The following is an 11,397-nucleotide window of genomic DNA, read 5'->3' as shown; positions in this document are numbered from 1 at the left end:
CTAGGACACTTCAAGGTGTGTTCGCATGTGGGGGCACAACGCGAGGCAAGGGGCTTTGGCCGTGCAAACAAGCCCAGCTAGTCACCAGGTCACCTAAGCTTCACAGGGTATAAACGTGCATGACAAGAGGAGGCGCGTAGACATAGATTCCAGGCCTCTGCCGTACTCCTAAGCGGACGGGGGTGCGGGCAAATCCTCGCCAGGCCTCGCCTGATATTAGGGCTTGGCGCTGTGGAAAGTGGAGCTCAAATTGAAGAGGTTGACATCAAGTTTGGGGGCGAAACGTGAGGAGGGGCAGGGGCGCCGATGGGGGTCGCGGCCGAACTCGCACAGACTTCTGCAGCGGAGTGCCTATGCCAGAGCGGGGTAAACGCACAAGCGCAGCGTTTGCATTAGAGCTCCAGCGCAACATACAATATATCACAAATTGTATCGATAATCAAGGCTCCCGGCACGGAAGGACGCAAGACGGAGGAATCGACGCGTTGGAGGATCCCGGAAATTGCGCGCGAAAGCGCGAGGCGCAAAAGGTTGGCGCTATCTGTTTTAGTTTCCCCGTAATGACGAATGCCGCGTTCTGTATTCTGCTCGCACATCACCCGGCACATCGGCGTTACTCTCGCCCACTTCTCGCTGGCTTCCACGCCCTGAGTCCGTGCCCCCGCTGAGTCCGAGCCCCCATCCCCGCTCACTTACCCACCCCCAGCCCGCGGCGCCCTGAGCTACCGAAGGCAATATCATGACCGGTAGTAATGGCTGCTCGCAGCCCCCAGCAGACCTATAGGATACTTCCACCATCCGCCAGTCCATCCCACCCCACCCCATCCCCACACCGCATTCCGGGGCGCACGGCATGGAGCGCCCTGAGGGGGGAGGGGCAAGCCGGAGTACTGCGTAGCGGTAGGTGTTTAGTGCTTGTAGCTACGTCTGCTGCACCTTTATCGGCTTCTTCATTACCGTGTAGACCCGTGTGAGAAACGACTTTAAGGAAAACGGTGTGTGCGTCCCTCTTCGCTCGTGCATGGAGCAAATCGGCGATCGAACTCAGAAGTGCCTTATGTTTGCTCAGATGTAAGCGGCGTGGTTCGTTAATAGCCCGTTTAATTAGATACAAGCTTGCAGCTGAGTCACTGGCAATGGTTAGCGTTTTCTTCGCGAACATACTAGTTTCACCTCCGAATTCTTCCAGGGCTGCACGAATTGCAGCGAGCTCGGCGCGTGTAATAGTGTTAGTGCAGCCAAATCCATTTGGGTTTACGTAGACCACACGGTCTTTATGCCAAGCACAAGCCCCAGCCACTTGTAGTTCTCTACCGTTTTCAGTTGTTATCTTGGATACCGAGCCATCGGTCCATACAATTTCCTCGGGGTTGTGGGCCAGCGGCAGTGTACGTTGGAATTGTGTCCGATTCAACCTCGGTGTCGCTGGAGCTTCGTCAGGCGTGACCATAGTGGCAATGTTCTGGTGAGTTGCGAGGTACTTGGCATGTTTGGAGATGTGACGTGGGATGTGGGGACACGACGTGTTTAACGTACCTGGCCCGAGGTGGGTGTCAGCGACGGTTGCGGGCGCGTGGGGACCGGCTACCAGTGAGGAGCGAAGGCCTTTCCAGCTCTGCGTGAAGGCGTTTAGCCCAGCTGTGTTGCCAACGGCAACCAGTATGGCTCCGCGTTGCTTCTGCAGGGGCACGTCAGTGCCGAGTCCAGGCTCCATCCCAGCTGTGCCTGGGGAGTCCAGTTCTCCGTTCGTCCAGGTGGCGAGTCGGCGGCAGAGCGGGTGGGTTAGCCACTGTGTGTGTGGGTAAGTTGCGCACTTTGGGAGGACTAGAATGGTCAGTGTGGGTTCCGGGGAGTTGTTGACTGTCTCGGCACTGGCGAGGGCCCATACGAGGGCCTGTCGTGAGGCATCGGGGTTTGCAGGAGGGTGTGCATAGTGGAGCCCCGTCCATGCAGTGCTGTAGGCATCGTGTTGGGCGCCGAACACCACATCAGCGGCTTCCCGGCTCCAGTATTCATCGGCATCGGTCGTGTGGTTCAGGGGCGAGGCAAACATTTCCTTGACCCTCCCCCTGCCGGTGTTTCGCAGGCTGCGCACAACGGCTCGGACGGTTGCCGAGGGGAGGGACGTCTGGTGCTGTGGTGCCGTCTTATGATCAGTTTGCCCCGGGTCGCGCCGGTATCTGTGCAGCAGGGCAGCCACCGCCTCCTCGAAGGCCTTGGTCCGGTTGTTGCTGGTCCGGTTGAAGCTTTCCCAGAGCGTTTGAAGGCGTGCGTAGGTGAGCATGCCAAGCCAACGTCCGCTGGGTTCATAGACATGGGCCTCTCGGGGGAGGGCCCGGCCTGCTGTGGGGGTAGTGATGGCGTAGCTGCCTGGGGGGGAAACGTCGTGGTAGGGATCGCTGGGGACGGTAGAGATGATGGTTGCTGCGCGGGTCACCCGTGCACGCGTTGCTTGATCGTCCGGGTCGTCATCGTGTCGGCCCTGACGTTGCCGCATTGTCAGGTTGCGATCCTTTGGAGGCCGTGTGCGGGTAGGATGCCGGCGGGTTGGGCCGCTGTTGCTGTGTCTGCGTCTGTCGTGCCGGCCCCGTCCGGGTGGGGCTGCGTCGCGCGTGGGCGAGCCTGCAGTGGGTGCTTGAAGCAGCGCACGTCTGTGACCGTGGCGTAGCCCATGCGTGAGAAGGCGGTGACTAGGCCAGGTGGGATAACAGATGGCTTCCATTGGACCGCGAAGTATGGCTCGCGGGTGTTGGTTGTGTCCTCGCCCGCTTTGCGTTTGCGTGCAATTTCCTTATCTGTGACAGTTTGTTGGTTTGTGCGGTACAGGATGGCCGCCAGCTCCTGGCCATCATTATCCAGGTCGTAGGTAAGCTGCGCATCTCCGTTGGTGCAGTCATCAGTAGGAGGGTGGACCAGGTCCTTGACTACACGTTCCCGGGCTAGTTTCCAGAGTGTTTGCTTGCCCCGCCGGTGAGACAGCCTGAGTGGTGAGGCTTGCTGCCTATCGTCCGCTTCCATCAGGTCGTGCTGACTATCGTCCACTTCCATTTGGTCGTGCTCAGGTGCTGCGGCGTCGACATCCATTGGGTCCTCAGCGGCGGCCGCGGCTGGCTGCCCTTGGTGGAGAAGGTAGGTTTGCACGGCGCCAGTAGACGGCGTGGTCGCATTCGCAGTGAGCAGAGTGGTTATTGTGGGGGCCAGGGGCCGTTGCGTGCGGGTAACCGGGGTTCGGTTGTTGAATGAAGGGGGGTCTCTTGGGTGGGGCTTGCAGAGGTGGTTGTGCCTGCTCATGTCTTTTGCCAGGGCCGTGAACACTGAACGTGCCGTTTCGTACCCACGTGTGCCAACGGCCAGGCTTTCGTCTCCATTTGTGAGGCGCATAGCCGTGCTGATTGCGGCTTTATCACCGGTGAGCAGGTCGTCGGGTGTTGTGCGCGTGTTTTCTGCAATGCGGGCCTTTTGGGCGGCGTGTTTCGTGACGCGGCGGGAGTGGGCAGTTGGGTGTGTGGGAGTACGCATGACGGGCGTCTTCCGTGGCCGGGTCCGCAGGTTGGCTTCGGGTTGGGCGACGGGAGCTGCGGTATCCGCGGCTGGGGCAGGAGTTGGGGCCATCTGCCCCAAGGCAGTTGGCGTGTATTGCAAGGGCGGGTTGTGATAGAGTGGGCTGGCTTCTTCGATGTCCATTTGGGTTGTTGTGTTTGGGGCTGGGGTGAGGGGCTGTGGGGCGGGGCCTCCCGTCATGAGTGCGGTGAGGGGTGGTGCCATGCCTGGGGGTCGAGGGTCGTTCCGTGCGGAGAGGGCCTGGAGTTCTTCCAGGGGTGGGATCACACGCTGGGTAGGCGGAAGCGGGTTCGGGCTCCCGTGTTTTTCCGGTGGCATTTGGTCTCCGTCCAATCCCGCCGTGGCAACCAGGGCCAGACTCAGCCTGTTGAGTGCAACCTTGTGTTTGTGGCGGACCCTGCTTGCCCCCAGGAGTTTCTCAAGCTCCCGGGTGCTAATCAGATGGCGGCTCGTATTGCGGTCGACCAAGTGGCTGAATTCGAGCTGGAGTTCCGCGAGCGGGAGCACGTGTTCGACAGGGAGGGGTGCTGCCGCACGCGCTGCAGCTGCGGCGTCCAAAGCCTCGACAATTGACCAGGTAGGGGTGGTATACGGTGTGCCCTTGTAAAAGAGCTGTATACCATGCTCACGAGCGAGGGTCATCTGTTGCAGAGTTGTGAAGAAGCGCCCTCTGTCTGCAGGTAGGTGGTGTGCGAGGCTCGTACCCGCCAGGCTATGCTGCCGTGGCAGGAGGGCACGGGTAACCACGCCCAGTCGGCCTGTGTCGTTTAGAGCAAGGACAAGCGCGCGGTTGGCCACACGCGCGTACTGGGGTAAGAGTGAGCCCAGTCCTAGGCCATATTCATCGATTGGGAGAAGGGTGGTACGGGTAGGGAAGCTGCGTGGCAGCCCGTAGCACCGTTTTGCGTAACCGGCCAGTGCAGCGTCAAAGTTTGCGATGTCCTGTTTCGTGTATGGCATCGCAGCAAATGCATAGGCGATTGAGGTGTGGACGCATTGCTGCAGCATGCGTAGGCGTTGTGCCGGCGTGGCCAGTGACGTGGCTATGGCCGTGCCCTTTTCTTTCACAGTTTCCGTGACGCGGGAGACTTGCGCCTTCCAGTCTAGTGAGAAGGTGAGTTGCACCCCCAGGTATTTGTAGGGTTTTGTGGGCGGGTAGTACGGTACAGTGGTGTTACCAATTCGTAGCTTGTTAGTCAGTTCACGGTGCATCGCGTTCAGCGTGGCTTGGCCGGTGGGTCCGTCGAGGGTCGGGGTGGACCGGGACTTGTTGTGCCAGATGGCGGTAGCTGCGCACTTGGTGTGATTGACTCGCAGGCTTGCCCAGTCTGCATAGTCCGAGATTTTGTCACATTGGATCTGCAGGTCTTCCAGCGTTGTGGTCAGGGCCGCCAAGTCGTCAGCGTACGCGGCGGCGCTGCAGTGGTACCGTGCATTGTCCTCCGGGCTGAGGCATCCGTAGCGGTAGCCCCGCCCACCTGCGTGGAGCCACCGCACAAGCGGTTCCATGAACAAGATAAACAGTACCGGTGACAGGGTGTCACCTTGCACTGTGCCACGTTCTATTGGGATGGCGGATGTGCATCCATGTTCAGTACGAATGCGGGTGGTGGCGTGCGCGTATAGGTTGCGAACTGCGCGTATCAGGTCGTCAGGCAGGCCCAGATCGAACATAATCTGGAGTAGCCTGTCCTGATCGATTGTGTTAAACGCAGAGCTGTAGTCAACATACACTGCGTATACGTCTTTCCCATACAGGGCAGCGTCCTCCAGTACATGCACAAGGTTCAGTATCTGCCGTTCCGTGTTGCAGTAGGCCCGGAAGCCCTCCTGTGATTCGCTGAACAGCTGGAGTGGGCCTGCCAGTTCACCGATGCCCAGGGTGAGCATAGAAGTGTACAGTTTATAGCAAGTGTTGGCTAGAGCGATGGGCCTCTTGTTCTTGATGTCAAGAGCGTCCCCAGGTTTTGGGAGCAGGACCGTGTCTGAAGTGGCCCAGGACTCCGGGATTGTGGACTTGACGTACATGATCTTCAGTGTGTTGTGTAGGGCTCGCTTCATGCCGTGAGGCAAGATGCGGAGCAGCTCGTTCGGAATGCCGTCTGGGCCCGTGGCTTTGTTACGAGAGAGGTGGGCGATACAGTGGTCGAAGTTGGCGGGGTCTGCCATGCTAGAAAGCATGGAGTGTGCTTCCGGGTGCCTGTTACGCTCAAGCGTAAAGGCGTCCGTAGCGTTAGGTAGTTCGAACGGGTACCCACGCGTTGCGCCGGGCGACAGGCGATATTCGCCTGTGCGGGGCCCTCGTGGGGGTGCTGACAGTTTGCGGAAGTGCCCTTCCAGGGCGGTTAGAATGCTGGGAGGGTCGGTTACCACCTCGCCTGTTTCAGGGTTGCGGACCGCGGGGAGGCCACGTTCGGTTGCTTCTTTCTGAAAGATGCGTTTGTGCCCTTGCGCAGGCCTGGTGGCGAGCGTGTGCTGGAGGGCAGCGGCAGCAGCTTCACGCTGCGCTTTGGCTCGGTCCGCCACCAACTGGCGGTGTTGGGCTTGGCAGTCCTTTATCTGACCTCGTATGGCGGCAGCCTCTCCTTCCGTTGTTGTGTCTGGCGCTGCACCGCCGGCTGTCAGGTTAGTGAGGGTTTGCTTGAGTTCCACCTCCTTGTCCCATAATGGTTTAAGATGTCGGGCAGCTGACCGGGAAAGATGGTGTTTCCCGGTGAGTGGCGGTTTTAGTGTGCACTCTTCAAGTAGGCAGGTGAGGCCGTCTTCGAGAGCCTTGCCTAACCGCTCAGCCATCTGGTTCACGTCGGTTTGTTGTACAATTCTGTTGTGCGCCAAGTCCCATTGCATTGTATTTGCCGGGTAGGTGGTTGGGTTTTTAGTGTGCTGTTTTAGAGCATTGTCAATCACCTGCACCGCGCCCTTGCTGGCATTGTGCAGGTCTGCCGTGGCCTCGACCATTATGTCCTCCAAGTGGGCGGCAGCGGCGGCCAGCTGCTTCTTGGTGATTGGAAGCGTCACGCGAGACCAGCGTGGGCTGTCTTCAGATGTTGTTGCTGGTGGCGCTGCGGGCTGCGGTGCTTCCCATAGGTGCAGCGCGTCAGCAGGCAGTTTTACGTGTACAGGTTTATGGTCAAAGTTACCCGCGACTGTACTTACGTGCTCGTGTGGGCTGGGGCACGCGGTGAGCGTTGTCGTGCACATGAGTATGTCATCTATGCGGCTGCGGTGCGTTGTGACACCATGTTGTGTTTGTTCATAGGACCATTCGCCCTCTGTGGTCATGGTGCCTCGTGCGGGTAATAAGCCAGTTTGTGCCAGAAAGCGTTGGTGTAGTCGGTCAGCAGAGTCAAGCGGCCCTGTGCGATCTGCAGCGTTAGCTACAGCATTGAAGTCTCCCGCCACAACCAGGTGTTGTTCACAGGCGCTGGTGTGTGTCAGGGTGGTCTGGCAGTAATGGTAGATGGCCTTGCGGATTGCCGTGTCTTCGGGCGCGTATACACCCAGGACTGTAAGGGGCGTGCTGCCCCGTGTGCGGATCTGAATGTGAGACACATAGCCGTGTAGGGTGACTGGAGGAGTGTGGTGGGTAACGCTATTCAGGTTACTGTACCGTGTGGACACGGCAATGGCGATGCCGGCGCTGCCTCTTTCCGTGGTGTTACGTGGAACAGAGCTGCAGTACAAGCGGTACCCTTCATTCATAAAGGCTCGTTTTAGTGGGTCGTGTCGGTGGCCAAGCTTAGTTTCAGTCAAGATCACAATATCGGCGTTCCAGGCAGCAAGATTGCAGAGTGTGAAGCTCAGATTTCCCGGGGCACCTGCGGCTGTTACTTGTGAGAGTAGGCCCCGTACGTTGTGTGTGACAAGATGTAGTGTGCGGGCCTGTGTTTGGTCTGGGCTAGGTTGTGCGGTAGTTGTGTCTTGTCGTTCTGTTGGTGCGGTTTGCTGTCGTTTGAATAGGTCGGTGAGCATGTTTGTGCGCCCTGTCCAGCGGGCCAGCGCTGTCCCATTGGTGGCGGTGGCGGCGGCCAGGGCACGTATGGTTCGTATTTGGGCGGTTATGTTTGGGGCGAGGCGTTGGGCAGCATTTGTTGTGTTGTTTGGGCTTGTAGCAGTGTTCCTTTGTTCAGGTTGAGTGATGTCTATTTCAATGGGGGCATTTGTGCGGTCTGTTGGTGCTGCTGTGGGCAGTGGCATTGCTTCTTGTGGAAAGATGTTGTAGCAAGGGCCGAGTGTAGTACGCACGGCCTCCATGTCTACAGTGGAGACAGTGCCGAGGTAGTAAATATGGCCTTCCATAGCACTCCATCCATCGTCTTCAAGGAGAACGTTGTGGAGTGGTGTATTTTCTGAATCGACTATGCGCCATTGGCCTGCCTCAAGGCGGACTGCATAGACATGGGGCCGGCTATTCATGAGGACATTGAAGCCAAGGCGGCGCGCCTCACGTGGTAATGCGGCGAGTACGGAGTCTTTGGAATGAGGGGGATCCCCTGGTGTGTCAAAATGTGACACGGCGCAGCGCATGACTAAACGCTTGTTGGGAAGTGCGTTTGCATTCCCGATTGTGGCGTTATAGTAAAGGTAGTGGTTGATGATGCTCATGTCAAACCTGCCCGCTTGTGTGTAAGCGTTTGCCCACCCGTCGCGGTTTGGGTGTTGCATTTGGTTCAGTACAGCTGTTACTGCGTTGGCATGTCTCAGCACATCGAACGGATCAATCCAGGAGAATCCTAGCATGTTATTTATGGCATGGATGCCGCAGAATCCGAGTTGCTGTGTCTGGCGGTAGCTTGTGTTTGAGAGCCCGGGGGGGTAGTGTAGTGGCTGTGGACGGGTCGGATTGGCGAGTTGGGCTGTTGTTTGGCGGACAGCTGGCCGGGTCTCCCAGGCCCCCCGTAGGGGTGGTGACCTTGTGGGACCCGGAAGTGGGGTGTGTGCCATGGTGGAGTGGGGTGCACTTGTGAGCCACAGGGCAGCCTGCCCCATGGAGGCCGAGCCAGTGACCATAGTCGGAACCCATGCTTGCAGGGCGGTGACCGGCTGGTGGTCTGTGCAGAGAGATGGGAGGTGTGTGTACATTGTACACAAGGTGATTAGCATGGCTACTGTGCCTATGACGGCATTTCTGTATGGCCATATGGCTGGTGCATGCCGGCGGGCCAGGTGTGCGCTGTACAGGAGCATTGCCAGGGCCAGAATAGTGCCGTCAGTTGCAATTGTTAGTGCGGCGATCCCGAGTGGGATGGCGGCTGCACTGTAGAAAAGCATAAGGAAGCAGAGTGGAGTCATAGCGAGGCTGATGCAGAGCGGTCCAATAAGGAGAGTGGTCAGCGCAGCCCCATTGGCATACAGCTCTGTTGCCGCTGTCGTCGTGTGTGTTTTCCTGCCAGCAGCACGTAGGTGTTTCAAGAGCAGGAAGGCAAGCATGCCAGTAGCTAGTGCCGTTGTGCCAATTATGAGGGCATTCAGTGTAAGTCGTGTGCACGCCGCTGCCCATACTAGGAATTGCTTTAGGGGAGTGGAGAGTCGGCTGCATGTGCCTAGGAATAGCTTCAGCGTCAGTGAGTGCCCTTGGTATGCAGCTCGCACCAGCCCGTTTCCCATCCAATGTGCTAGGGTTATCATCGAGATATGAGCACAGAGTGAATACCAGTCATGTTCAGCCTTACACACAACCACTGGGTACGGCCCAATCAGACTCTCTCCGCAAGCAAGCGCAATCTCCGTAGTAAACCGCATGCTGTCCATCCAGGCGCTCCTGGCGGTCTTCATTGAGTCCCGTAATACCACCCTTATAAGCTTAACGTGACGCGACATACTCTCAGTATTGCAGCCGGTGGTGCCGGCTAGTCGTGTCACACTGCGAAGGCCCTCGTGGGCCACTTGCAGCGTACTCTCGACATGGCGGGCAATGGCGAGCCGTTGGAGTCTAGGCAGCCTCTGACTGCCGATGGCAGTTAAAGCTATACGACTGTATTGTTTTCCAGGGGTATGTGTGCTTGTTTTTAAGTCCTGTCGGTGCAGAGTGGAGGTATTTTCTGGATCTTTGTTGTGGGTCCCCCTTTCCTCAGTGGTATTATTAGCACGTTGTGTTAAGTAATGAGAGCATGAATGGCTAATTTGGGGTTGAAACTTCTTGTCCAACTTGGGCGAGGTGTGGGAAATTTTCTTGTGTTGGAGCCCTTGTTTCTCAAGTTCACTGCTGCGTTCTTGGTGTATTTGATCATCCGGAGTCGTCTGTGAGGCTGCGCCCGGGCAAATTCCCAGGTCGAGTCCATTGTTTGCCCCGGAATGCCGCACCCTGCCCTGCTTGGCGAGAATGTCGCAGTTGCCTAGTAATATCAGCACCAGCATCAGCCAGCCCCTGATTCCTTTGGTCCAGCGTCCCGCCTTCGCTGGCATGTGTCGCGATCCCTGCTTCTTGCCCTCCACGATAGCACCGTTTGTGATAGTCTGAGTGTCAGCCGCCGAGCAAGGTGCCGTTCTGGTGGGTACACAATTGCCGTCACGGTGCAGCCACGAGGGACTGACGGATCGGCAAAAGGCTTTGCACACAGTGGTCCCCTTGCTCGTTTGGGCTTTAAATAGAACGTCCATATTCTGCTGCGGCATGCACAGCTCCTATGTTCGCCTATTTCACTTGTTCAGAAATTCAAACCGAGCTCGTTGGTGTATGTTGGGCGTAGTGTAGCAGTATGTATCTTGTAAGTATTTTTCCTCATATAGTTACTGTGGGTGGTTGCAATCCGGCAGTTCTCCGGGTGCACCACCACCCCAGCCTCCGGCGCCAGGAAGTACGGCGCCCGAGGCCACGCCCCCGCCCGCTCCCCTGGTGATGCTGCATCGTACGCCGCCCGCTCTTCAAAGGTCCACAGGTGCCGCGGCTTGCGATGCTGCAGCACACAGGCAGGCTGCCACGCCCCATCCACCGCCGGGGGCAGCACGCCAGGCCCAGGCTCCAAGAGCCGCCCCGTGTAGTGGACGTAGGACACAGCCCCCGCAGCGTTAGCCACCCACAGCTGGTCCAGGCATACCCGCCACTGTGGCGGCGCCGCTGGCGGCTGAGTGGCTGGCTGCGGCGGATGCTGTTCCACGCCCGCGCTCCGCACGTGGCCGACCGCGGCCGCCAGCCGGGCAGGCAGCCCCGCTGGCGTCGGCGCGTCGCTGTACACCCACGCCCACGTGGTGGCGGAGTCCGGGCGCACATGAGTAAGCAGCGCCCGGGTGAGCGTCTTCCAGGGTTGCCGGCCTGGCTGGGCAAGCAGGGCGAAGGTCTTAGCTTGCAGGGGCTCCTGCACAGCGCGTCTTGCAGCGGGCTGGAGCCCGCTTAGTCAGCGCCACTTCTGGCCCGTTTAGTTTTCTGCTTGTGTCTCCTCTGCCGGTTCTCCTAAGGTGTTGCTTATGCAACCGACTTGTGGGGGTGGGGTGGGTTTGGGCGGGGCGAGTGCGTAGCGCTGGTGTTTCTTTTTATGGCGCGCGGTGGTGGTGGTTCTTGCGGTTAGGCTGTGGTGTAGGCTGATGCTTGGGTTAGGTCTGGCGGTGTTTTTGTGCAACCCCTCCCGGGGGGCGGGGGGGCCAGCCTCCTGCTCTGTCTGCCGGGTCGGGGTGGGGTGGGGTGGGATGGATGGGGGTGGTTGGTGGCGGTTTTTGAGGTGTTTGTTTTCTGTTTTCTTCTCTTTTCTTCTCTTCTTGCCCTGTCAGGGTTCTGGTCTCGGGGACCAGGCTGCTTTCAGGCAGTAGGGGGGCAGCGCGTCTGCCCCTGTTCAACGTTGTAAGGATGATTCCTCAAAAAAAAAAAGCAGCAGCTAGCCAGCCGCCGCCTTCCCCAGCTCG

The 11,397-nt window shown here is 58.6% G+C and overlaps 2 protein-coding genes across 3 annotated transcripts; both read left to right on the top strand.

Annotated features, from left to right (window-relative positions):
• The first annotated feature begins 960 nt into the window (after positions 1–960).
• Positions 961–8,203, top strand: CHLRE_17g743288v5 (uncharacterized protein). Its single transcript, XM_043072689.1, has 10 exons — positions 961–1,465; positions 1,685–1,801; positions 2,087–2,276; positions 2,827–3,129; positions 3,355–3,409; positions 3,973–4,675; positions 4,927–5,691; positions 6,018–6,186; positions 6,499–7,143; positions 7,233–8,203. Exons 1-3 carry the CDS (start codon positions 1,458–1,460, stop codon positions 2,151–2,153), a joined length of 192 nt encoding a protein of 63 aa, XP_042915148.1. The 5' UTR covers positions 961–1,457; the 3' UTR covers positions 2,154–2,276; positions 2,827–3,129; positions 3,355–3,409; positions 3,973–4,675; positions 4,927–5,691; positions 6,018–6,186; positions 6,499–7,143; positions 7,233–8,203.
• On the top strand, positions 981–8,203 carry CHLRE_17g743307v5 (uncharacterized protein). 2 transcript variants are annotated; one of them, XM_043072690.1, is made up of 10 exons: positions 981–1,777; positions 2,087–2,276; positions 2,827–2,866; positions 3,063–3,129; positions 3,355–3,409; positions 3,973–4,675; positions 4,927–5,691; positions 6,018–6,186; positions 6,499–7,143; positions 7,233–8,203. In XM_043072690.1, the coding sequence occupies exons 2-6, from the start codon at positions 2,150–2,152 to the stop codon at positions 3,996–3,998; spliced, it is 315 nt and encodes a 104-aa protein (XP_042915149.1). In that variant the 5' UTR covers positions 981–1,777; positions 2,087–2,149; the 3' UTR covers positions 3,999–4,675; positions 4,927–5,691; positions 6,018–6,186; positions 6,499–7,143; positions 7,233–8,203. The 2 variants fall into 2 exon arrangements, with proteins under 2 accessions (XP_042915149.1, XP_042915150.1); XM_043072691.1 differs by lacking the exons at positions 6,018–6,186; positions 6,499–7,143; positions 7,233–8,203 and having other exon boundaries at positions 4,927–5,588.
• Positions 8,204–11,397: the final 3,194 nt, after the last annotated feature.

Source organism: Chlamydomonas reinhardtii, chromosome 17 (assembly GCF_000002595.2).
Source record: "Chlamydomonas reinhardtii strain CC-503 cw92 mt+ chromosome 17, whole genome shotgun sequence".
NCBI lineage: Eukaryota > Viridiplantae > Chlorophyta > Chlorophyceae > Chlamydomonadales > Chlamydomonadaceae > Chlamydomonas > Chlamydomonas reinhardtii.
Note: the sequence above shows the minus strand (reverse complement) of the source record. Positions and strands in the feature narration are given on the sequence as shown.

Excerpts from the sequence above, each read along its gene's own strand:
- CHLRE_17g743288v5 (XM_043072689.1), top strand. Across the intron at positions 1,802-2,086 it reads GTTAGCCACTGTGTGTGTGG|GCTGCGCACAACGGCTCGGA; the intron begins GTAAGTTGCGCA and ends GGTGTTTCGCAG.
- CHLRE_17g743307v5 (XM_043072690.1), top strand. The coding sequence starts at position 2,150 with ATGATCAGTTTGCCCCGGGTCGCGCCGGTATCTGTGCAGCAGGGCAGC. Across the intron at positions 3,130-3,354 it reads GGCTGCCCTTGGTGGAGAAG|GCTTTCGTCTCCATTTGTGA; the intron begins GTAGGTTTGCAC and ends GCCAACGGCCAG. Across the intron at positions 3,410-3,972 it reads TGATTGCGGCTTTATCACCG|GAGTTTCTCAAGCTCCCGGG; the intron begins GTGAGCAGGTCG and ends GCTTGCCCCCAG.